Raw genomic sequence first — 27,176 nt, 5'->3', positions numbered from 1 at the left:
GTCCGCGCTCCACCTATGTGAATCCTCCCTGCTCCTCAGGCTCCTCCCCACCCCGTCCAGCTCTCGGCAAAGGCCCTTCGTCAGCCTGGCCTCAGCGGCTCGCCCCACCGCCGCCGAGATTGGCGCCTGCGCACGAGAGCCTTATTGTGTGACGCCTGCGCAGGAGCTACGCTTCCCTACGGTCTGTAGTGGAGTGTGTCTTCCTCTCCAAATATGCAGACAGAAACGAGCAGTGTGTTTAAGTAAGGGGACGCCATTCAACTCATTATTCCCAAAGGCACATATAAACAGTGGTTTCCATATTGAACTTCTCAAGCAGAAGAACTGCAGAGGGAAGAAAACCTAGTTTACAGGGCTGCCTTCTACTTCCACGTAGCCTAGCAACTGTTTCCCAGGTAACCACGCCGTCAACAACGCTAAGCAACCCCTAGAGAATTAGAAGGGCTATTTTATTTTCTTCCCAAGAGAGGACTGCTAACAGGTCAAAGGGGAATTAGGTGAAAGAGAGAAACCTTAGTTCCGTGAGAAGTCAAGAGTAGGAAAGGAAACGGGAATCAGTGAAGAAAGGGACAGACATACTGGTATAGTGAGAAAAAAGTTGACCATATTTAAGGAGTCATTTTGGTGGCCATGGATACAACTTGCTTTTCTGAGAGCATTTATAACCTCATACCCAGTGACCGGAAGGAGCCTCCCCAGCCTCCTAGGTATGTGGGTAAACAAAAGATTATCACTTGAAACAAGAATAAGGAATAACGATGCCATTTCAAGATTAACTAAGCAACATACGACTTTTAAAAAGAAATTACATATATTTTCGTCTTAATGAAGTAGACTTGGATGCCAGCTTTTTAAGGAAGTGGCTGCAAAACCTGGGTATTTAACATCTATCTCACAATTCACGGAGAGGACGGTCCAGTGCTGTGAGAGGGCCATTTTATTATGTTAGCCACCTGTTAATATAGTATGTAATTGTTTTGTAATTTAATTTTTCGTACATGATGTGGCATACAAAGTAGCGTGAAATTTCTTGTTACTGAAAAAAGAAAATCACAGTTTTATTGTCCTGTGTTAGGTTACTTCCTGCTTGGTTTCAGGGGTTCGTTATTTTATTTCTGACTACACTACTGCTCTAAAGGGATAGTAGTTATTTCTGAGATTGTTGTCAAATATACATTCCTGTTTGTTTCTGAGGCTCAGTTTTTTGACTGGTAAGACAAAATAGATTCGTTTCTAAAGTCTTTTTCAGATCTGATAGTTGGATAGAAAGAAGAATAGATGGGTAGAGACCCAAAATATATATAATTGAGTTAAAAATTTTACATGGGTGTTAGGACCCCTTAAGTTCCCCCACATTTCAAAAAGGTAACCCTGAAGTAAATATCTCAGTTAGTCTCCTGTGTATAAACTTAGAACTTATGTAAATCTATGGGGAGAAAAGAAGGTAACTAGTGCAGAAGATCTTATTCCTCCTAGAATTCGAAATATTTGCTGTTCTTTACCTTTCTTCTTTTCCTGATGCACGTCAAAACCACATTGAAAGTGCGATGGGCTTAAAAAAAAGACTCTGCAACTAACTGGTTTGGGAATCATGAATAAATTTTCATTTATTTTCTTATCTGTAAGACAAACTAAATGATCCGGATCATCTTTAAGGTTCCTTTCAGATCTAATGGTCATTTATACTAGTAATTCCTTGGGGTATATAACATCAACAAGTGGGCAAACCCTTCCATTGTAAGCCCAAGAATCTGGTTTCAATAAGAGCAGTACCTATATTATTTTCCATTAGTTTCTCAGAATCTAGCAGAGAATGGAAAGAGGAATGTAAAGTAAGATGTGATGGACTTGTAGAATTTATGACGAATGTTCAAATTAACTATTGCTGAATGAACTTTTGGTCAAAAAATCCGGTATGTTGTACAAGATAAAGTTCCTCTTCTCTGAAACCCACTGGTAGGCTGTATTTTCTAGAGAGTACTGAATTTGAAAGTTATTTTATTAGATAGGTGTTCTGTTCATTGATAAATTAAAAAGAGGCATCTTTACTGCATCTAAGTAATTTTTTCAAGAAATTTTATAGGAACAGTCTAGTCTGTTCATTTGACAAGCAATAACTGAGCCCCTATTTGTGTGTATAACATTGCCTTTGGAGAATGTTCTTGGGAAATGTTGGAAGTGATAGCACAAACTCCTTGGTTGACTCTGAAGGAATAAGTAAGAAAAAGGAACTTAGGGTGAAGGGAATAGAAGGCATCAATTGTGGTGCCAGAGAACTCTCTGTTAGGGTGAGACTGTCCACAACATCCTACACTGTCTGCAACAACCTGGGGAGGTTTTACTTTGATAAAGATGCCATACAGGCAAACCACTAATATGTAAAAACAGAGCATAATAACACATTTAACAAATTCCTCCTCACCACACTGACACTAACTTGCCCTGACCCAATCCCCCTGTTAGTGGTGTTACGGAACCAGGCTCGAACACTGGCGGAAAAACCAAGCGACATTCAGAGATCTTGGTGGATCGGAGATTTATTTAACACCGGTGGGCTCAGGGTAGACCATTTCTCCAAAGATCTGAGCCCTGAATGCAAGCAGGAAGCGTAATTTATAGTTGTCTGCCTCCGTATTTGGGGGGGGGGGGGAGGGGGGTTGCGCGCATGGCAAACAGGGCAAGAAGAACCTGGAAGAGGGGTTTCTAAGCCAGAGACCAGAGCTTGTTTTAGTCCTCGTGGCCATCTTATGGTGTAAAACTTTATTCATTTTCCCAACAGTGATAAGAATTAATCATAAGAAGGAAACATAGGGGCACCTGGGTGGCTCAGTTAAGCCTCTGACTCCTGATTTTGGCTCAGGTCATTATCTCACGGTTTTGTGGGTTCCAGCCCTGCGCTGGGCTCTGCACACTGACCGTGAGGAGCCTGCTTGGGATTCTCCCTCTCTCCCTTTCTCTCTGCCCCTCCCCCTCTTGTGCTCTTTTTGTCTCTCTCTCTCTCGAAGGAAGGAAGGAAAGGCAGGGAGGCAGGGAGGCAGGAAGGAAAGAAAAAGAAAAAGAAAGAAAGAAAGAAAGAAAGAAAGAAAGAAAGAAAGAAAGAAAGAAAGAAAGAAAGAAAGAAAGAAGAAAGAAAGAAAAAAAGAAAGAAAAGAAAGAAAGAAAGAAAGAAAGAAAGAAAGAAAGAAAGGAAGGAAGGAAGGAAGGAAAGGAAAGTTTAGGAAAGGAAAGGAAAGAAAGAAGGAAGGAAGGAAGGAAGAAAGGAAAGGAAAGGAAGGAAGGAAGGAAGGAAGGAAGGAAGAAAAGGAAGGAAGAAAAAGAAAGAAATAAACCCAGCTTCAAGAAAGCTCACTGTGGCTCTTTGCAAGACTAGCAAGATTACTGTCCAGCTTTCACAAAGTGGTGGATTTCTCAACAACTGACTGCATTGTGATCTCTCATGCCTCACAGGTTACAGTCTCCTTGGGAAACTAAAATACAAACATTAAAATGTTGATTAACAATAAAACCATATTCCAATGAGAGATGCAGATAACTAATGAGAACTTAGAAAATGGATCTGTGCAGTGAAAGTGGGGTGAAGGCCATCCTCTTGCAGTTGAACTTAATGAGCTGGGATTTAAGATCTAACAATGTTAAAGTCAATGGGAAGCCATGAATCAGTTTTCAAAATTTCAATTGCTCATGACACATGAGATGGTTTCCAAGATGTTCACCAAATTTGTCACCCTTCTGTTGATGGCTCCAGTTACTTAAAATCTCCAACCATTCTCTCTTTCCCTTTAGTCTAAGGTAATATTCCAGATATGTACCAAACAGTTTATGGAACCATTATCTTTAGCACAATACTTCCATTAATGAATTCATTAGCATTTTGACACTCATGTCCCACCATTGCCTCACATTGAAATGCCCACATGACTTATAGCTAAGGTCAGTCTCTCTCATCCTATAATTAATGTAACTGATTTTTTAAAAATCTAAACTCATCATTGATCTACGGAGATAGTTTTGCACTTTAAATCTTTCATACACTGTCTCAGCCATCCCTCCCAGCTTTGTGTTATTTGTAAATCTAATAAGTATGTCTTATATATCTCCGTCTGTCATTGAATAGGGCAAATATTTTGCTTAGTAGACTAAAGGACACTTCTTTCTAGGCTGACAGCCATTCAATGTTAGGAGGGTTCAGTCAGTCATCCATGTGCATACATTAATCAATTCATATCTCTCTTATCAGTAAGGATAAGAGGCTCTGCTAACATAAAGGTGTATATTATGTCTAAGGTAGTTGCCTGATTTATGAGTCAAGTAATCTTTTTTAAAAAATGATATTCATTTCAGGGAATTGAAACTCCAAATGGCTCATTTAATCGTTGCTTCTCTACAGGTTTTTAGATGCTCTCTAAAATTTACATCAGATTCACCAACATGGAGTTTCTGGATGCATGCTTATTTAATGTGGGAATATTTAATGTCTAAGCACTCACTAGTTGGCTGTTTGGTTTTTTTTTAAGGCTTTCTGGTTTTCACTGGCATCAACTGTGACATGGAGTCTGAATTTCATTTTCACAGCTTTTCATTTTTCTTGGATTATCTTTCATTTTCTTTATTTTCCATACTACTGTATCTATATTTTCTGGGCTTTTATAACATCTCTTTGTTTAAAGTCTAGTTATGTATCTGACTTTGCTAAGTAGTCTTGACTATTATGAAATCTTAGATAACATACTTATTTTCTCCTGACGTTCTTACCTACTTTGCTGACAATTTGTATCCAATAATTCAACTGGGGAAAGCGGTAGTCCTTTTAAATGAACTTATATTCAAAGAAAGCCAGGAATATTCCAAAGTCCTTGTTTATAGAATAATGAAATTTTATGTTAAAATTCTCATTGCTGCCATATGTGGTCTCAGAGTTTTATGATTAGTGTTAGAAATTGTTATTCAGGGGCGCCTGGGTGGCGCAGTGGGTTAAGCGTCCGACTCAGCCAGGTCACGATCTCGCGGTTCGTGAGTTCGAGCCCCGCGTCGGGCTCTGGGCTGATGGCTCAGAGCCTGGAGCCTGTTTCCGATTCTGTGTCTCCCTCTCTCTCTGCCCCTCCCCCGTTCATGCTCTGTCTCTCTCTGTCCTAAAAATAAATAAACGTTGAAAAAAAAAATTAAAAAAAGAAATTGTTATTCAGATTTTAATATAGCTGTCCAGTCTCTGCAGACTTCCACAATAATAACATTTTTCTTCATCTCTTGTAAAGAAAAGAAACTTTGCATGTACTAATATGGAAAGAAATCACATTATATTAAGTTTTAAAAAACAAGGTATATTTCATACATAAATTGAAACATAGAAAACTAAATTTATTTGGAAAATGGATTGAGGAGATAGAGTAAAACTAGATTTTTATTCATTTTTAAAATTGATATATAATTAGTATATAGCATTATGATAGTTTCATCATTTTTTATTTTTGTAATTTGGAAAAATAAAAAATTATTCATAAAGTATAAAATATATTGTTTTATTGTTTTGTATAACAAATGGGTAGCTTTCAGCTGACAAAATAATGTATTGAATCACAAGATAGCAAATTAAAAAGAAGTGAGAGCATATGCACTCTTTTCTTACCACAGGGGAAGTTATTTTATTAATCAAGAGATATCTGCCAATTCCAACTTCTGTAGGAAACTTAAGGCACAAATTTAGATTGAACATTATTTTATAAAGGTATCTAATAAACTCATTCTTTTTAGACCATAATTAATCCCCAACCATTGAATTCAAGATTGAGGAAAGGCCTCTAAAAGCAAGAAACAATTTAATGTTTTTCCAAGCAAACTTATCAGCATACATAAGAAAATAATACAAGTGGGTGCCTGGGTGCCTCAGTCGGTTGAGCATCAGACTTCAGCTGAGGTCATGATCTCACAGTTCGTGAGTTCAATCCCCACATCAATCTCACTACTGTCAGCACAGAGCCTTCTTCAGATCCTCTGTGCTCCTCTCTCCATCCCTCCCCTGTTTGCACCCTCTCTCTCTTTCAAAAATAAATAGGCCTTAAAAAAAGAGAGAGAGAATACAAGTTGTTAAAAGTGGCATAGCTAAACTTCTGCTCCCAATCAAGGATGAAATTTATTGTCTCACCTTAAACAACTAAAACATCTGAAAACAAAGTGTAAAACAATAGTTTTTCATACACTGGCCAATAGACAGCACAGAGCAGTCACCCCTAAGAAAGGAGAAACAAACCCTACAATTGCCCCAACATTCTCCCTAGAGAGTTTCCAGGCCAAAGCTCAAGTAAGAGGAATTTAAACAAAACTCAGCAGTTCCCTTCTAGACATAAAGGATACCATGCCTAAAATGAAAATAGTCTACTAGGTGGGATTAACAGTAGATAAAACACTGAAGAAAATATTGTTGACTTTGAAGACACAGTAATAGAACAATACAAAATGAAACAGGAAAAAAAACTGAAAAGGAAAACAGTGAATCAGTGAATTGTAGACAACATCAAGCAGCCTAACATAAGTATAATTAGAATTACATAAGAAGAGAAGAGAGATGGGTAAACAGAAAAAATATTTGAGTAATGCCCAAAATTTTGACAAATTTAATGAAATTTCTAAATACACAAATCCAAGAACCACAATGAACGCCAAGCAGGAAGAAGAAAAAGAAGGAGAAGGAGGAGGGGAAGAAGACCATACCAAGGGACATTACAATCAAATTTCTTAAAACCAGTAATAAAGGGAAAAGTCTTAAAAACAGCCAAAGATAAAAGAAACATTAAATGCAAAGAAGATAGCAAATATCTCATCAGAAACAATGGAATCCAGATGTTAAAAAGTCCTTAATGCACAAGAAAGGATACAAGTTGGAAATTTGGATCTGCATAATGAAATAAAGAACACTGGAAATGGCAAATACATGGGTAAATATTAGAAATTATTTTTTTCTGTTTAAATTTCTTTAAAATATAGTTGGCTTTTTAAGGGGAAAAATCACAATGAATTATGGGTTTTATAGCACATGGAAGTAAAATATATTACAACACTAGGACAAAGGTGGGATGATGGGTAAATGCAAGTATTCTTTTGTTAAGGTTTTTACACTCTACATGAAATGGTATAATGTTACTTGAAGGTAGACTATAAGTTAAACATGTATATTATAAACTTCAGAACTTACATAAACCAAAATAAAGTCAAAAAATAAAAATAAGGCAAAATAAAAAGAAGAAGAATGAACAAAGTGGTATGTAGAAAACAAATAGCAAGATGGAAAATTTAAACACAGATGGAGTTTTATTCATTTTTTATTTTTACTTTTTAAATTTTTTGTTTATTTTTATATTTTCTTTTTTTCTTTTATTGAGGGGGGAGGGGCAGAGGGAAAAGGAAAGAGAAAATCTTTAAAAATATTTTTTAATGCTTATTTTTATTTTTGATAGAGAGAGAGAGAGAGAGACAGAATGTGAGCAGGGGAGGGGCAGAGACAGAGGGAGACACAGAATCCAAAGCAGGCTCCAGGCTCTGTGCTGACAGCTCAAAGCCTGACATGGAGCTCAAACTCACGGACCGTGAAATCATGACCTGAGCTGAAGTTGGACACTTCACCAACTGAGCCACCCAGGCACCCTTGGAGAGAGAAAATCTTAAGCAGGCTCCACGTCCAGCATAGAGCCTGACTCCAGGCTCAATCTCACGACTGTGAGACTATGACCTAAGCCAAAATCAAGAGTCAGAGGATTAACTGACTGAGCCACTCAGTCCCCCGCAAATGTATTTTTAAAATTACATCAGATATGAATGGTCTGAACAGCAAATAAAGGAGATTTTTAGAAAGGTTAAAGTTTCTATGCTTTCCATAAGAAAACTCCTTTAAAAATAAAGTCACAAAATAAGTAAAAAGTCAAAGAACAGAAAACACTGTGCTGCCACAAATTAAAGGAGTGCTGAAATAGTTTTATTAATATGACATAGAGTAGATTTTTGAGTACAGAGTTTTAAAGGGGATAAAGAACATTACTTTACAATGATGAAGTAGTTAGTTCAAGAAGATGTGATAATTTTATTTATTTTTATTTTCAAATGTTTTTATTTATTTGTGAGAGAGTGAGAAAGAGAGACAGAGAGCACAAGTAGGAGAGGGGAAGAGAGAGAGAAAGGGAGAGAGAGAGAGAATCCCAAGCAGGCTCCATACCATCAGCACAGAATCTGATACAGGGCTTGATCTCATGAACCAAGAAATCATGACCTGAGCTGAAACCTAGAGTCAGATGTTTAACCACTTGAGCCACCCAGGCACCCTGATATGATCATGTTCTGTTCTCATGGAATTTATAGTGGGGAGAGAAAGGACACAGTTCACCAATATCAGGAATGGGAGAGGAGACATCACCATTGATGCTACACACATTCACATGATAACAAGGAAATACTATAATCTTTACACTGGCACCTCTCAGGGCCAAACTTCCATCTAGGGTACCTGATAGACAGGGCTCAGATAATTATGTTTTATGTCTATCTCTGAATGAATATAGACTTATATACATTAAAATGTATATCCTTTCTTAAACTGTAAGCAATTTTTACTAGAAATATAAATGCTACAATTTTTTTTTTTTTTTACTTTTAGGTACGTATCCATTTTTAAGGCCTCTATTAAAGATAACACGCAAAAATGTAAAGCTGCAATGAAGACTATGGGGCCACCAAAAGTTGAACTACCTTCTCCAAAGAATTTCCTGAAGAAACATTCAATGGAAAAAACTCTACCACCCAGTAGGTTTCATCACTCTTTTTAATATTAAAAGTGCTAACAGCGGGGTGCCTAGGTGGCTCAGGTCATGATCTCACGGTTTGTGAGCTGGAGCCCCACACCTGGCTCCATGCTGACAGAATGGAGCCTGGTTGGGATTCTCTCTCCCTCCCTCCCTTTCTGCCCCTCCCCCACTTGCCCTTTCTCTATAAATAAATAAACTTGAAAAAACGTGCTAACAGATAATTTAACTAGAATTATCTTACTGTCTATGAATATTAAATGTTCATAGGTGATTGGTTTACCTCATAGTTAACAGAAACTGAGAGGCTAGGAGAAAGTAGAAGTAGAGAATTCAGTGGAAAAAGAAGGTGGAGAATGCTGAGTTATACCCCAAATAGCCTTTCCCTGTCATGGTGCATACATCTGAATGACATCTTGGACTATTTAATGAAGCCCTACCGCTAACACCACATGCCTCACCATCCTAGTCCCTAGCCGTATGACTTCAGTAACAAATGACAATTATAAGAAGAGTCCTAAGCCCCAATGAGCAGATGGCCTAGCATCTAAACCCTGTCTGGTCTTCCCTGCAAGAGATGAGAATCACAGCTGAAGCAACTATCAGGCATGGGCTTTTTTTTTTTTTTTTTTTTTTTTTAATTTTTTTTTTTTCAACGTTTATTCATTTTTGGAACAGAGAGAGACAGGAGCATGAACGGGGGAGGGGCAGAGAGAGAGGGAGACACAGAATCGGAAACAGGCTCCAGGCTCTGAGCCATCAGCCCAGAGCCCGACACGGGGCTCGAACTCATGGATGGTGAGATCGTGACCTGGCTGAAGTCGGACGCTTAACCGACTGCGCCACCCAGGCGCCCCGTCAGGCATGGTCTTTAACTCTCCCAGATCTCTAAGACCATTAGGACAGCAAATAAGTCAGGTGTAATGGAGGACCCTTTGTGAATGAGTGGTAGACAGAGCCAGCTTCTCGGGCATTCGCATGGGGAGGGCCACATGCTGAGGAGTTTGGTTTAATGCTTTGCTTTTGCTGTCTTGAAATTCTTGATGTTTGATCAAGGTGCCCCATGTTGTCATTTTGTACTAGGCATTGAAAATTGTGTAATTAATAATGGTCATCGAGCATATAGATTTTAGGAAGAAGGCTATCTGGAAAATGGACGTATGCATGGAAGAAGCTTCTTCCCATCCTGGGTGTATCTTTCCTGATGTTTTAAGACAATAGAGAGGAGAGAGAAATTAGTCTCTCTCTTTTATTTTTTTTTTTAATTTTTTTTTCAACGTTTACTTATTTTTGGGACAGAGAGAGACAGAGCATGAACGGGGGAGGGGCAGAGAGAGAGGGAGACACAGAATCAGATACAGGCTCCAGGCTCTGAGCCATCAGCCCAGAGCCTGACGCAGGGCTCGAACTCCCGGACCGCGAGATCGTGACCTGGCTGAAGTTGGACGCTTAACCGACTGCGCCACCCAGGCGCCCCTAGTCTCTCTCTTTTAAAAAGTTAGCCTTTTTTTGTCACCTGGCATCAAGAAAATAATTCAACATCTGAAGTCCAGCTAGGGTGGATCTTTTGACAAAAGTGGAACTATTTCTCCCTATGGCAATATTTGCTATCCCACAATCCTCTTCAAAACCCATGTGCCATGACAAAGGATGAGGACATCATCAGGAAAGAGGGAAAAAAGCACATCTAAACATCCACGCATAAGTTCATGTCTTCAAAAGTCTATTTTGTGTCTTTCTCAAGAGGAGTCTTGGTATTTTGTGACTCACAACCACTTGTGAACACTGGAAAATTGTAAAATGAAATTAGTTCATGTCAATGATATTAGTTGGGTTCTCATGTATCCTCTGTAGGGTTAAGCACATTATACAATACACTGCCAAACTATATAAATCCTAAACATCAAATAAGGAAAAAAGGGAAGAAGTCTATCTCTCCCATTAAAACAGGACAACACAAACACAAAATTTTATCTGCCTTATGAATAATCAAGAAAGCTGGGGTGTTGCAAGAGTTCAATACAATGAGTTAAATAAAGGTTATATATATATATATATATATATATGCATATATATATATGCATGCCAAGGCTGCTGCTAGTCTCTTTTTGAATATTCTGCCATTTCAAACACAATAGTTTTGATGCCAGCAATTTTTTAGACACACTGAAAACAGATACATGAACATTCCTCTAAATTCAATTGATAGAACATTGACATGACTACAAGGCTGTGTTGACATTGCCATTTTGACATAAGGTTAAAAAGCCAAACCATTTGGTTTTCAGATTTATTATCCCAACTGCCAAATAATTTGTGAAAAGACATCCTCATCCCATTTTCCAAGCCTCACCCCATTGCCAACCCCTCCTCCTGGGATGAGAGAAAAGATGATGTTTAGGTAGGTTAAGGGAAAGAAGGTGGCCAGTGTTAGGCTCCATCCACTTGACAATCATAACCAACCAAGGGTTGTCATTTGCTCTACTTCCTCACCTAAGAATGAATTATCAGTCTTTCTGAACTGTATCCTCACGTTCTAAGAATTTAGTTTACCTCTTATATACATTTATAAAACTACATATTCCCTTATAGCTACAGGAGCCATTTGCATGCACTTTCAACTCATAATTAAATTTGGCCAATGAATAATTTCAGTGTGAACATCTAGAGAGATACCTCTGATTTTTTAGACAAACATTATGCAAATCTGATTTGGTTAAGTGTATCTGGCAGAAAGAAACTCTTTGGGTTGTAACAACGAGTCCTTATTCTCTGCTCCAGGCTTTATAGGAACTCCAAATGAAATCTCTAACAATGCTCACAACGTCTCAGTAATGTATTACATAGGAAGATACTATTTTGGTAGATCAGAAACAGTAAACAACTTTCACATATGGTTCAAGAAAATATATATATTATATTCTACATATTAAATTTAATTTTTCTTTCCCCACTATAAACTCCATGAGAACAGAACATGAGAGTTCTCTCCATAAGAACTTTGTCTCTTTTGTTTACTACTGTATCTACAGTTCCCAGATCATTAACTGGGGACATGGTATTTGCTCAACAAAAATATGTTGCATGAATTCATGAATAAACAAATTTTCCAAAAGCTCCTTTATAATATTTCTAGGTGTGTAGAACTATATCAGAAGTATTAGTTTGCTGGAGCTGCCATAACGAAGAATCACAGATTGAGGAGCTTGAACAGAAATGTATTTGGTCACAATTCTGAGTGCCAGAGTCCAAGATCAGGGTGTTGTCTGAGTTGGTTTCTTCTGAGGCCTCTGTTCTTGGCTTGCAGATGGCTGTGTTTTCATTTCTTTTCATATGGTCTTCCTTCTGTGTGTGTCTGTGTCCAAATTTCTTCCTCTTCTAAGGACGTCCATTACATTGGGTTAGGACCCACTCTAGAGTGACCTCATTTTAACTTAGGTACCTCTTTAAAACCCTGTGTCCAAAAGGTTTTACCTCTGGTACTGGTGTTAGGGCTTCAACATATGAATATTGGGAGGGACACAATTCAGCCCATCATGAGAGGTTAATCCAGTCCTTAGACTTTCTAATAATATCTTTTTTCCTGCTAATACAAGTCACATAAACTCATAAAAAAAGTTCAAACAGTGCAGAAATGAATAAAGCCCAAGTACCTAGTAATTGTGTGGAGTTAAGATTTGAATAAGGTTTTGTCAAGACGTCTGTTGCCTTCAGTTCTTGTAAATAAATTGTAATTATTTTACATTCTTTTCTGACAAACCATTTTGATGTGGCTGTATCAAAATAGATGAGTTGGAATGGTCAAGTTGAAGAGGCTGTGTAAAAATGGCCAATTTCATCTGCTGCTAATGAAGAGAATGTGGTAGAGAGAAATAAATAAGATGAATTCTGTATGGTAGTAATTTTAGGAAGTGAGATGCAATCAGGGAGGAGCGAATAGGAAAGTTCAACTGTGTTGGTAATTTTTGTTAAGCTGCATGTTGGGTACATAGTTATTACATGATCTTCATACCTTATAGTAACAAGAGTTCTGGTGAAAAAAAAATCCATACAGTCTTGGATTTTCATCAAGTTTGATGTATTGGTGATTTTGCAATAACTTTCCTTTGAATAAGCAATTATTAGCAATATTGGTAGTATTCAGAAAAGAGTTTTAATGTTTATTTGAATTTTTTCCAGTGAGAAAGCTGAACATTTGTTGTTGACATCTTTATTAGAAAATATTTTCACAATAACTAGTAAAAATATATGGGTTAGCTAGCATATGATTTGGGGGGCTTATATCCTTTCCTTAGGTTAGTATATTGTTCTTCAGCATGTTAATTGATTATGTTGCACTTAATATTTTGCATTTATGATTACTGATTTTTTACCCAAAATATTTGAATATATTATTAATAAAACTCTAATATCCTCATGGTAAAATATCTAGATATTATAAACAGTATGGAATAGCAATGTTTATAATTTAATATTAACAAGGGTATGTTATATTTAACAGAAAAAAAGTTTGATCGGAATGAGCCCAGAAAGCCTCCTGTGCCACTGAGAACTGATCATCCAGTCATGGGAATACGAAGCGAAAAAAATTTTATAAACACAAATGCAGCCGATGTCATTCTGGGAGTGACTAAGAAGCCTAAACCAATTTATGTTGACAAAAAAACTGGAGATAAGCATGATCTTGAAACTTCAGGACTATTTCCAAAATACATCAATAAAAAGGTAACCTTATAATATATTACTGGACCTAAAATTCAAATAATTTAAGAATGATGTTCATAATGATCATCTATATTATCACTAACAGTGCTCTCACTGGGAAAATTATCTAGATTGCCAATTATCATTCCTCTGAAGTCTGTGCTTGATCCAAATTATATGTGATGAAATTATGAAGAATTTGGAAAGAATAACACCATGTTGTCTAGCAGAGGAAAACTCAGGTTGTTCCCTTAATTTCAATTATTAATATATTTACCAATTCTAACAGTCTCTGAAAGATGTTAATTTTTAGTGAGGTAGAAATTTCATGAAAAGCATAGTCATTACTATGAATCATTACTAAGAAATAGCTTTTCAGAAAGTCCTAAGGGACACCTGGGTGGTTCAGTTGGCTAAGCATCTGACTCTCGATTTTGGCTCAGGTCATGATCTCATGGCTCCTGAGTTCATGAACTCTCTTGGGATTCTTTCTTTCCCTTTCTGCCCCTCCCCTGCTTGTACTCTTTCTCTCACTCTCTCAAAATAAGTAAATAGACTTAAAAAAAAAAATAAAGTCCTAAGATTTAGTCATTAGGCTGCAGGATCTTGGTAGCAGAATTAGGAAAAATGAAGAGGAAAATAATTTTAGAGCCATCTCTCCTATCAGTGTACAATTTCAGCTTGAATGTGCTTGGAGTAAAGGAGACCTTGAAAGTACTATACAATAATCTAGTCCTTTGGGGACCTTCATCTCTATCTGAAAAGGTGCTCATCGTAGAGGCATACAATTTCATTGGTGAAAATTATAGGAGCCTGAGTTCATTTAAATATAGAAGACCTTTAAAATTTGAAAAGCTTATAAAAATACCTTATACAAAACCTATTTCACTTTGTATACTTACAGAGTACAACATTGCTTAGAACACACAGGAAAATATGAGTGCACAATCCTAAAGAATAGTAATATGTAATAATGAGTCATGGCAAAAAAAAAAAAAAAAAAAAGAAAGGAAGGACAGAAGGAAGAAAGGAAGGAAGAGGAAAAATAGAAAAGAAATTGCAAAGAAATTGTATGAAGGGCTTGCACTGAGGTAGTCCAGTGATCTACCATGATAAATCCAATGCCTGTTCAAAGCTGAAACAGGAACTTCGAGGCTGTCGTCAGAGCACACCACCTATTCTCTGAGAAACTCTTACCACTCCATAAGCTAAGACACTTCTGGAAGACCTCAGCAGGTATCGAGGGGTTGGCAGCACATGCTCATAAAGTTCTGTCAGACTTCTTTGAGTACTTCCTCCTTCTGTGTCCTGGAGGCTGCTCATATTCCTTGTCCCATGGGGTGTGGACAAGCAGAAATTTCAGTCTACTGGCTGACTCTTCAGAGCCATTTCCAAGCCATTATTTCTCCACGATGACATTAAAACCCTTCTCCTTTGCTGGTTATGCCACCAGTGACCACTTTGTGTCCCTCTTCTGACTGCCTTCTGCCCCAGCTGTCCACTTCAATGCATCTTCTTCCCTGAACGGAAAATTGAGAGTATTCCACATGGAGACAGAAAAATGTGAAGTTAATCTACCTGTGCTTGTTTACCAAGCCATGTGAATGCTCTGCACCGATGGTGTTGCTGGCCAAGCCTTCAGGGCCCATGAAGGACTTCTCAACTTACTTCCCACTGATCAGAGTTCAGTTTTAAAAATCTGTGAATGATAAGTGAGATAGTAAGTCTTTTGAAGGGAAATGCCATTTTTTAAAGTTTATTTATTTATTTTGAGAGAGAGAGAGAGAGGCAGGGAGGGGAAGAGAGGAGGAGAGAGAGAGAATCCCATGCAGGCTCCGCACTGTCAGCACAGAGCCCAATGCAGGGCCCAAACTTACAAACCAGGAGATCATGACCTGAGAGGAAACCAAGAGTCAGACGCTTAACCGAATGAGCCACCCAGGCGCCCTGGGCAATGCCAGTTTTTAAAAAGTGAGTGAACCTCATGTTTTAGGTCCAAATGAAATGTTATATGCCCATTCATGCCATGAGAAACCATTTGTGAAAACAAACCGAGGTATACAGCAATAATAGTAAGACAGTGTTTCCAGTTCTCCCTCTGTGATCTTTAAGAAGTCATTAGATTTATCCCAGGATTGTAGTGAGGGTTAAATGATATAAAACCTGTCAAGCACTTGACACAATATCTGGCACCTAATAAAAGTTCAATAGAGAATGGGTATTATTAATTATTAACATTAATGGTATGCATTAGCCCTCAGTGACCCAGCACATGGGAGCATTTCAGATCACTGAAGCTTTTACCCATCTGTAAGATAGCTCTTTTTCCTAAAATGTCTTACCTTATTCCCTTTATTAAACAGAATATGCCAAAAATAATGTTGTGATGACTCAGAATCATTATTATGAACATCAGGATCTGTACTGAGCTTTTTTTTTTTTTTTTTTCAACGTTTATTTATTTTTAGGACAGAGAGAGACAGAGCATGAACGGGGGAGGGGGGCAGAGAGAGAGGGAGACACAGAATCGGAAACAGGCTCCAGGCTCTGAGCCATCAGCCCAGAGCCTGATGCGGGGCTCGAACTCACGGACCGCGAGATCGTGACCTGGCTGAAGTCGGACGCTTAACCGACTGCACCACCCAGGCGCCCCTGTACTGAGCTTTAATGAGGTGTTGCCCTAAGTGTTTCCGGAAACGAACTGGACTGTTTACCACTGCACTAATTTACCAGAATGCTATGGTCTTAGAATTTATTTGTATAGTGTTTTGCAACTTTCCAGAACACATTTATAGCTAGGATTTCTACCCCCTTTTTTTTTAGCCAGGGTGGGTTAAGTTATGCTTTGATGACAGACGATCCCCAATTTCAGCAGCTAAAAACCAACTAAATTTTATTGTTTGCTTACACTCCATGTCCACTGAGAGTTGGCAGCTCTGCTTCTCGGGTTTAAAAGATGAGAATCAACAAGTTCCCAATGAGAAAAGAGAAAATAAAATTGAATTTTGTCAATTTTCCATGTTCTGAGCAAAGGCTTTAAATCTGTAACATTTCTTTTTCTCCCAATCACTAGTTGGTATGTATACATATGTAAGTTGCATTCAGGATATTGATTTTTTTTTTTTCTGAAAAATCCTTATAAGGATTACGGTGTCACACCTGAGTATATATGTAAGCGAAATGAGGAAGTAAAGAAAGCCCAAGAAGAATATGATAACTATATCCAGGAAAACCTTAGGAAAGCAGCTATGAAAAGGATTTCTGATGAAGAAAGGGAGGCAGTTCTTCAGGTAAGTATCCCGTAATTTATATTCATATGTAACACTTTAGAACATCTCTGAAAGAAAGGTCCATTGTCGATGATTCTTTTTTTTTTTTCAACGTTTATTTATTTTTGGGACAGAGAGAGACAGAGCATGAACGGGGGAGGGGCAGAGAGAGAGGGAGACACAGAATCAGAAACAGGCTCCAGGCTCTGAGCCATCAGCCCAGAGCCTGACGCGGGGCTCGAACTCCTGGACCGCGAGATCGTGACCTGGCTGAAGTTGGACGCTTAACCGACTGCGCCACCCAGGCGCCCCTCATTGTTGATGATTCTTAAAGCCTGCCCCTTGACTCTAAAATCAGAACGCTTTCATTTGGTTATGGTGACAACTACGTGCGGCACACTGGGTTCTTTGGGGAGAGCAAAAGTTGTAATATAAGAATTATTGAATAATGTTTTGTTTACAATTTTGTGAGCTGTTGTTGTTTCCTGGGATAGTTAGTGTCATAAGGAAGCCCACCTTCTCCTTCAATGAACATGCAGAAGTAAGGCAAAAAAGCATTTTTATTTTCATTCTCATGTCCCTGAATTTTTCAAAAATAATATCCATAAAATAGATATTTTTCACTAGATGGAGCTCTAGAATAATTGAAACAGTTCCTAGACCAAATTTTTTTTCTTTCCTGTAAGCCAAATGTCCAAATTTTAAAATAACCAGCTGTGAGGTTTTTAATATATTCTCCTTATTTTGAATACAATAGACATAAAGTTATATGACCTTATGTGTTTAGTGCAAGAAGCATTTAAAATATTGAGAGATGTGAGCAGGGTTGCTCCATATCTTAGGAGATTATTTATTAAGCACCTAATTGTTCTCTTCTAAAGTCATGCTATCTTTGGGGCACCTGGGTAGGTCAGTCAGTTAAGCGTCTGACTTCGGCTCAGGTCACGATCTTGTGGTTTGTGAGTTTGAGACCCGCGTCAGGCTCTGTAATGACAGCTCAGAGCCTGGAGCCTGCTTCGAATTCTGTGTCTCCCTCTCTCTCTCTGCTCCTCCCCTGTTCATGCTCTCTCTCTCTCTCTCTCTCTCTCTCTCTCTCTCTCTCAAAAATAAATAAACATGAAAAAAAAGATTTTAAACTAAATAAGTAAATAAATAAAGTCATGCTATCTCTTCTAGAGATAAAAATAATACTTTATTCTTTGTTTTGTTAGTTTTGAAAGATTTCTACAAATCCATTTCTAATGACCTTTTAAAAACATTAAAAAATTTTTTCCTACATTAACTTCTGTTGAAAATGGATTTGTATGCTGTTATAAATTCTTAACATTTTATCAATGTCATAAAAGTAAACATTTACTAAATTCCTGCTTTGCATATAGTATCATGCTAAGCCTCATGGATGATAAAAAGGGCATGAGATAAAATTCTACTATAGATAATGTTGTAATATAATAAGAGGTGATATGTATATATGTAGATGTGTGTGTGTGTGTGTGTGTAGAAATCATAAGTTTTATTAGGTTCCATGACAGAGTATCTATCCACTGAAGTATGTAGGTACATGTCTTTATCTGGGCCTTCAACTGCACAAGAAGAGGCTATTCCAGACAGCAGAAGTGGTCTAAAGGCAAGGACAGTGTCTCTTTGTTGACAGCCTTTGTTGAGTACCTTACTCAGTACCCAATATAAACACAGATGTTTAACACAGGTGTGCTGGAAAGAAGAAAGGAAGAAGGTAGGCAAGAAGACTGGAAGACAGGGAGGTGGGACTTTGCATGTCATTTTCACAAAGACTACTGGTTTTTGGTCCATTCTCTCTCTCTCTTTCTTTTTCTCTCTTTCTCTTTCTCCTTCTCCAACCCCATCTCTCGGTAGTTCAGATTCTATCATCTTTAGAAAGTATATGCTTTTGTGAAAGCCAGGTTTTTATATCTAACTGATGCTGGACAATAGGAAAAGGCACCAATAGATAGATCATCTGGACAGAAAATCAATAGGAAAACCTTAGCCTTAAACAACACTTATTAGACCAGATGGACTTAACAGATATATACGGAACATTCCATCCAAAAGCACCAGAATATACATTCTTCTCAAGTGCACATGGAACATTTTTCAGGATAGACCATATCTTATGCCATAAAACAAGTTTCAGTAAATTTAAGAAGATTGAAATCATATCAAGCATCTTTTCTAACCACAATGGTATAAAATTAGAATCAATTACAAGATGAAAACTAGAAAAATAACACACATATGGAGATTGAATAATATGCTAATGAACAACTAATGGATCAATAAAGAAATCAAAGGAGAAATAAAAAATACTTTCAGACAAATGAACATAGAAATACAACTAAAATATATGGGATGGCAGTCTAAGAGGGAACTTTATAACAATTAAAATCTCAAATAAGCCATCTATCTTTATACCTAAGCTAGAAAAGAACAAACTAGAAAAAGAACAAAATAAACCCAAAGTTCTAGAAGGAAGGAAATAATAAAGATCAGAGTAGAAATAAATGAAATAGAAACTAAAAAGACTAGAAAAGATCGATTAAATTAAGAACAGTTTCTCTAAAAAGATAAATTAACCTTTAGTTAGATTCACTAAGAAAAAAAAGAGGACTTGGGGCGCCTGGGTGGCTCAGTCGGTTAAGCATCCGACGTCAACTCAGGTCACGATCTCGCAGTCTATGAGTTCAAGCCCCGCGTCGGGCTCTGGGCTGATGGCTCAGAGCCTGGAGCCTGCTTCCGATTCTGTGTCTCCCTCTCTCTCTGCCCCTCCCCGTTCATGCTCTGTCACCTTCTGTCTCAAAAATAAATAAACGTTAAAAAAATTTTTTTTAAAAAGAAAAAAAAGAGGACTTAAATAAAATCAGAAATGAAAGAGAAAAAGTTACAACTGATGCCACAGAAATACAAATGATCATAAAAGACTACTATGAACAGTTCTATGCCAACATTTTGGACAACCTAGAAGAAATGGATAAATTCCTAAAAACATACAGTCTTCAAAGACTAAATCATGAAGAAGTAGACAATCTTCATAGACCAAGTGCTAGTAAGTAGATTTAATCAGTTATCAGAAAACTCCCAACAAATAAAAGTCCAGGGCCAGATGGCTTCACTGGTGAATTCTACCAAACATTCAAAGATTTAACATCTATCCTCCTCAAACTCTTCCAAAACGTCGAAGATGAAGGAATGCTTCCAAATTCATTTTATAAGGCCAGCATTACCCTGATACCAAAACCAGACAAGACCACCACACACAGTCACAAACCATAGACCAATATCCCTGTTGAACATAGATGCAAGAAACCTCAACAAAATATTAGCAAATCAATTTCAATAATACACCAAAAGTATCATTTGCCATGATCAAGTGAGATTTATTTCAGGGATGAAAAGTTGGTTCAATACCTGCAAATCAATCAACATGATAGACCATATTAATAAAATGAAGGATAAAAACCATATGATTATTTCAATAGATGCATAAAAAGTATTTGACAAAATTCACCATCAATTTAATTATAAAAATTCTCAATGAAGTAGGTATAGATGGAATGTACTTCAGCATCATAAAGGCCATGTGTGTCAAGACCACATGCTGAACAGTGAAAAGACAAGGATGCTCTCACCTCTTTCATTCAACAGAGCATTGGAAGTCCTAGACAGAGCGATTAGGCAGGGAAAAGAAAGAAAAGCCATCCAAACTGGAAAAGAAGTAAAACCCACTAATTATGGATGACATGATTTTTCCGCCAAAAATCTGTTAGAACTAATAAATGAATTTAGTAAAGTTGCACAGCACAAAATCAAGATCTGTTTTGTTTTTATATACTAACAACAAACTTTCAGAAACAGAAATTAAGAAAATAATTCCATTTACAATCACAATAAAAAGAATACAATACCTAGGAATAAATTTAACCAAGGAAATGAAAGATCTTTGCACGGAGAACTTGTAAGACACTGATGAAAGAAATTGAAGAAGACAAAATAAATTGAAAAGTATTTCATGCTCATGGATTGAAAGAATTAATATTGTTAAAATGTCTATATTACTCAAAGCAATCTAGAGATTCAATGCAATCCCTATCAAAATTTCAAAGAACAAAGTTGGAAGAATCACACTCCCTGATTTCAAACCATATTATTAGGATATAGTAAAAAACAGTATGGTATGGGCATGAAAACAGACACATAGGTCAATGGAACAGAATAGAGAGCCCAGAAATAAGTCCATGCATATATGGTCAATTAATTTATGACAAAGGGGGCAAGGATATACAATGAAAAAAGGACAATCTCTTTCAAAAGAGTGTTGGGAAAACTGGACAGCCACATGCAAAAGAATGAAACTGGACCATTATCTTTCACCATATGGAAAAATTAACTCAACAAATATTAAAGATTTGAACATAAGACCTGAAGCCATAAAACTCCTAGAAGAAAATATAGGTAGTAATTTCCTTGATATCAGTCTTGGCAATGATTTTTTTGGATCTGACTCTAAAGGCAAGGGCAACAAAAGCAGAAATGAGCAGCTGGGACTACATCAAACTAGAAAGCTCCTGCACAGGGAGGGAAATCATCAACAAAATGAAAAGGCAACCTCCTGAATGGGAGAAGATATTTGCAAATCGTATATCTGGTAAGAGGTCAATATCCAGAATATATAAAGAATTCATACAACTCAACAACAACAGTAACAACAACAACTAAAACCCAAACAATCCAATGAAAAAATGGGCAGAGGATCTGAATAGATACTTTCCCAAAGAAGACATGCAAATGGCCAACTGGTACATGAAAAGATGCCTGACATCACTAATCATCAGGGAAATGCAAAGTAAAAACCACAATTAAATATTGCCTCACATCTGTCAGAATGACTATTACCAAAAAGACAATGAAAAGTGTTGATGATGATGTAGAGAAAAGGGAAACCTCATGCCCTGTTGGAGGGAATGTAAATTGGTGCAGTTACTATAGAAAACATTACGGAGGTTATTCAAAATTTAAAAATAAGACTATCAAATGATTCAGTGATTCCACTTCTGGGTATTTATCCAAAGAAACTGAAAACACTAAGTTGAAAAGATATATACCCCCCTATATTCACTGCAGTATTATTTACAATAGCCTAGATATAAAAGCAATCTAATTGTCCATATGTGTGTGTGTGTGTGTGTGTGTGTGTTATGCTAAGTGAAATAAATCACACAGAAAAAGACATACTATATGATTTCACTTACATGTGGAATCTAAAAAACAAAACAAAACAAAACTCATAAGAGTGGTGGTTGCCAGAAGGTAATGCGGTTGGGGGTGGGTGAAATGGGTGAAGGGAATCAAGAGATACAAATTTCCAATTATAAAATAAATAAGTATGAGGATGTAATGTACAGCATGATGACTATAGTCAGTAATATTGTGTAACACGTTTGAAAGTTGCTAAAAGAGTAAATCTTAAAAGTCTTCAGTACCAGAAAACATATTTTGTAACTTTCTACAGTGACAGGGTAGCTAGGCTCATATAGTTGTATGTTCTTGAGTCAGCCACATTCTGCTCATTCTTCATAAAATAGTAGTCTCACTATACCTGCAAGGGGTCATCTAGTCTAATGATTCCACACTTCTCATTTTACAGATGAGGATATAAAATGCAAATATATTGAGTTTTGTTATCTATTCATTCATTTGAACACCTACCACGTTCCAGGCACTGTATCCAGGCCAGGGGGTACTATTGTGAGCAAGACAACTGCAATCTTTACTGACAGTGAACTTAGAGTTTGGTTTACATTTGCCCTTGGTCACAAAATTATCGAGTAGCTAAAAAGGGACTAAAACCTACATCAACCACTTTATAGGTCAGTGTTTCCCCACTATGTCATACACACATGCATAAGAAGTAACAAAAGGAAGAGATCCAAGAGGAAATACAAGGGACCTTCAGCCAGGATTCAGGATTCTGAATTTATGAAGAAACTATTTACAGAAGTGAAGCAGGGCTAAGGGAGCAAACAAAAAACACCAAAGCACCTCAGGACTGAGGAAAGTGGGAATCCATCACCACCCTAGGCTTAACAGCAGAGGCAAGAAAGTGTTACCAGAGCATGATAAGATCTGGAGCCTGGAAAAGGGGCCACCTATCAGGATTGCAATTACAGACAGATGAGCCAGAACTAGCGTCCAGGTAGTCAAGGGAGAGGAAGAAGAAATGCCCCAACCTCTCTCTCCTCCCACCAGTGCTGATTCCAGAGGCTGGAGGGCAAAAGAGCTGGAGGTATTGTGGGGAGCCCGCCCACAAGAATGAACCCTGACTCCCTCCCCACAACACCATGGTGCTCATCACAGAGCAGGACAAGAAGGTGGAGAATGGATGGGGGTGTTGTGGGCACAAAAGAAACATGGAACCGGAGCCACTTATTTATTTTATGACTGCTTCTTCCTAGTTGAAGTTTTCCCCAAATTAATGATAAAAAAAATGAAGAAAGAAAAATTAATAAAAAAAATCACTGCAATGAATAAAAGATGTTTTAGATGCAGTAACAAAACTAAGTTTTAAAAACAGCAAAGAGGCTATTTCAATATAATATGAAATATGAGGTACATCTAGTTCCCATCTCTGGCTGTTGACTTTGATCCAAACATTTTTGTACACACTGGAAGATAAAGCAAACTATCCTTTAAAAGATAAAGGCTACAGAGAAAAAGTGTAGCTGCTGTGACCACAAGTAATGTGGAAATATCACTCAAGTAGCTAGAAAAACCTTTGATATTTGAAAGTGTATAAATGCATGGATTTCCTCTCTGCAGTAGACACCCCTGTGGAGCACTGTGGAAACATATTTTTCATTTCATAATAAAAGACTATGAAAAAAGAATTCTGAGGTCATCTTTTTGGAATACATCTCATACACTATTAAGGACTATATGCTAACCCATCCCCCTCTTTTTAAAATTTAACCTGGATATCTTCCCTCTATCTTTTCTTTAAACCCTTTATCTAGACTCACTCAATGAGGGTTCAAAATCCGTTGCCCTTTCCCCCAGCCAACCTATTCTAGTTCTCATCATCATTTTAACCTAAGCATAGAAATAAGCCATTGAAATTTTATTATCCGCCAAAAGTTTTTACAAGATTAAATTTGTACTATGAGGGCTTATTATGAAGGTGTGATTATAAGGCACTTCTAATCTTTTCCACAACCTAAATATATAGCCATGGATTTCAAGGACTGTATTTTCAAGACAATATTTTAAATTCTATGTTCAGTTTGACTGTTTTTGTGTAAATAAAATGATTTGTGCATCAATAGTGAATAATAGAAAGTGTTAATTTTTCAAATTTCAGAGCACGAATTCGATTAGAGGTTTTGGCCCATTTTGTCAATGAGATCTCTAGTGCACTGTCATAAGGGACTTTGCAGAGATGAAATTACCTTTATTGCTCCTAAAAGATCCCTAATTTTGAATTCATAGATTACTGAGAATATAAAGCATTAACTCATTAACTACATTATTGAATTAGCATGCGTGTTACATTTAATGACATCTCAGTCATTTCTAGTATACATTAATGGGAAGTATAGATCCTTTGACTATATGAAGAGTTCTTTATAATACATGGAAAAAATACATAAAAGATCATCTCTTGTTAAATTGAGTTTTGGCATTTATGCAATTCCATTTAATCACATATAAGCAAACATGCCATGCAAGCCCAAATCAAGCCTTTTCATGAATGAAGATAATGGCTTAAAAAAAAGTTAAAGAAAAAAAACCTAAAATTTTTACAATAAACAATTTCCTATTCAAAAATATGTTTTGCCTGGTGAGGAGGTGTGGGGGTGGGGGTGGATATCACTTTTAAATTGTTTTTACCAAAACATTTGCTATGAGTTTAGTTTCATACTACTTGTAACTCTGTACACTCATAGTTGATGGTAAAAACAAGTACAGTAACATTAAAAACAGAGCAAATAAATACTCCCTCTGGGAATTGAACACACAATCGAGGACAGGACTTGGCCTCTGTATAATATGTTTTGTTACTTAGCCAAGTACTTGATAAATACTTATCATCCTGTAACATTATCTTCCTCTGTTTTCTTTATCAATTTGCATTTTTCTTCACTAGTATACTTTTTTTCTTTTTACCATTGGCATTATTTTTGCAGCTACTTTAATATTTACGGTGTTCGTCACATTTGCAGGGGCTGAAGAAGAACTGGGAAGAGGTACATAAGGAGTTCCAGTCCCTCTCTGTGTTCATCGATTCCATACCGAAGAAGATTCGCAAGCAGAAGCTGGAAGAAGAAATGAAGCAGCTGGAACATGACATCGGTGTCATTGAAAAGCACAGAATTATTTACATTGCCAATAAGTAATAACAGATTTCTAAAATAGAGTCATTTTCACATAGGAAAAAGCCCGCTGGAAAACATAAACATGAAACTTTGCTTTTCAAAGAGGAAAATACTCTGAAAGAGAATAAAAATAGTGTTTACCGAAATGCTTAGGCAATGTTTAAAGGATAATTGAATTATTCTACTTACATGAGGGAAAATTCTGTTTTTACCAGCGTTACGTTTTCTCAGCATGAAGTTTGATGTTGCGTGTTCCAACTTGTAGTATAATCCATTATTATTATGTACTTGTTTCACATAAATATTAATTTCTGGGCCCCAAAGAATAAAGCCAGCACTAGGAACTTCCGATTTTTTCTACACTGCACGATACAAAGAACACAACATTAAAAACTTAAGTATTTTGAATTGGAAATAGTGGCATATGCTTTCTTGCTTCTCCAGTGTTCTTGGCATATTTTTTCAGAACCGCCCACGTTTAGCAGTGTATATTCTCGGAGAGCCTATGTCATTTCCAACCATTCCCAACTGCAAATATTTTCAATGTCTATAATGCTATATATGCCGAAGGGCTTATATTTCAAGGAAGAAAAATGAAGAAGGCAGCATAAAATCAAGAACACAATTTACAAAATGCATCACTGAGGATAATCAAAGAGAATAACTTTCTTCCAAGCATACCAACTTTTAAAAACTTTGCTATTCACTGTAAGTGCTTTACTCCATAATTCATTATATGTGTTGCACTGAAATGGGATGTTGCTTTTTCTTTTTGGTCCTATATATCTATTTTTTGAATTCTAATGTTTCTATTTGTAAGATTAATTTATTAAGCAATAAATTTATGTGAGTAGAGCGGTCTTCAACTCTATGGCTATAAGGAAAGTCTAAAAGGAAAAGATTTTTTTTATGAAACTTTAGAGAAATTCAGTAATACATATGAAATAGAAAATATCAGAGAATAACAACATCTGCTACTAACACTGATTTTCATCTTATGGAAAATAGAAAAAAAAATATGGCAACCTTTTGAGACTTTTCCCAAACAGAATTTGAGAGCATGGTACAAAAGCTTACTTTAAATAAAGTGGTTATACACAAATGTTTTTGAAAACTCACTTTAGGCTTTTTTCATATCTTTTTATGAACATCATTTCTTTATTTCTTTATCACCTTCAAGCAGATCTAAAATTAAAGATAGCAATTATCCAGAATGGGTGGTTGCCTCTTAGGGTAAGCTAATAGCTATAACAATAAACCCCCAAATGTATAATAATAACATAATAGAAACTCATTTCTTGCTGACATAACAGTACTGTGCTGTGAATAAATGAGCAGAAATTTTTTGGCACACAGTTGCTCAAGAACCCAGACCTAGGGAGTGGGTAGGCTCTGTTCTATCCAGAGTTGGGAGACTCATGGACAGGCCAAGCCTAGAAAAGATACACACCATTTCTGTTTGCATTTTCTAAGTCAGTTACACTAATTGCACCAACTACCTCCAAATCTTATTTGCCTGATAAAAATTTCTCATTTACATTATTGTCCTCTGTTAATGAGGAGGGTATGTCCTCTGTTTTCATGCAGTCAGTTAGGGACTCAAGTCTCCTTTCGTCTAGTGGCTCTGCTCAGTACAGCCATCCTTCTCCATGACACTTAAGGATAAGATGTAGAATTTTATTTGTGAGATGATTCCTATACATACTAAATTTTAAATAATTCAAAGTCAGTAGCAATGCAAAGAAACCCGAATTATTTCAGCCTTATCATGGTTATGTTTTGGGGCCATGAATGAGAGTTGCCTTAAGTGATATCCCTGTGGTTCTAATGGATGATTTTTCTCTCGATTTCTGTAAATTTCTACTAAAGAATACATACTTTTCCCCAGGCCCACAATGTTGTGCTAGATTGACTTTATTGCCTTTCTCACTCACAGGCTTCCTAGGGAAAACTTCCTATCCGTTGTTCCTGAGACATTATCCTAAACCACCCTACCATGGGATCCCAAACTTGAAAAGCTCCAGTGCAAGCTT

General features: G+C 36.9%; 1 protein-coding gene across 3 annotated transcripts; it reads left to right on the top strand.

Annotated features, from left to right (window-relative positions):
• The first annotated feature begins 104 nt into the window (after nt 1-104).
• ENKUR (enkurin, TRPC channel interacting protein) lies at nt 105-26,245 on the top strand. 3 transcript variants are annotated; one of them, XM_045462761.1, is made up of 6 exons: nt 258-707; nt 6,640-6,929; nt 8,639-8,784; nt 13,285-13,508; nt 16,631-16,777; nt 24,991-26,245. In XM_045462761.1, exons 3-6 carry the CDS (start codon nt 8,697-8,699, stop codon nt 25,162-25,164), a joined length of 633 nt encoding a protein of 210 aa, XP_045318717.1. In that variant the 5' UTR covers nt 258-707; nt 6,640-6,929; nt 8,639-8,696; the 3' UTR covers nt 25,165-26,245. The 3 variants fall into 3 exon arrangements, with proteins under 3 accessions (XP_045318716.1, XP_045318717.1, XP_045318715.1); XM_045462760.1 differs by lacking the exons at nt 258-707; nt 6,640-6,929 and adding an exon at nt 105-242; XM_045462759.1 differs by lacking the exon at nt 6,640-6,929.
• Nucleotides 26,246-27,176: the final 931 nt, after the last annotated feature.

The sequence above is a fragment of the Leopardus geoffroyi genome, chromosome B4 (genome assembly GCF_018350155.1).
Source record: "Leopardus geoffroyi isolate Oge1 chromosome B4, O.geoffroyi_Oge1_pat1.0, whole genome shotgun sequence".
NCBI lineage: Eukaryota > Metazoa > Chordata > Mammalia > Carnivora > Felidae > Leopardus > Leopardus geoffroyi.
This window is presented reverse-complemented; position numbering and strand designations above follow the sequence as displayed.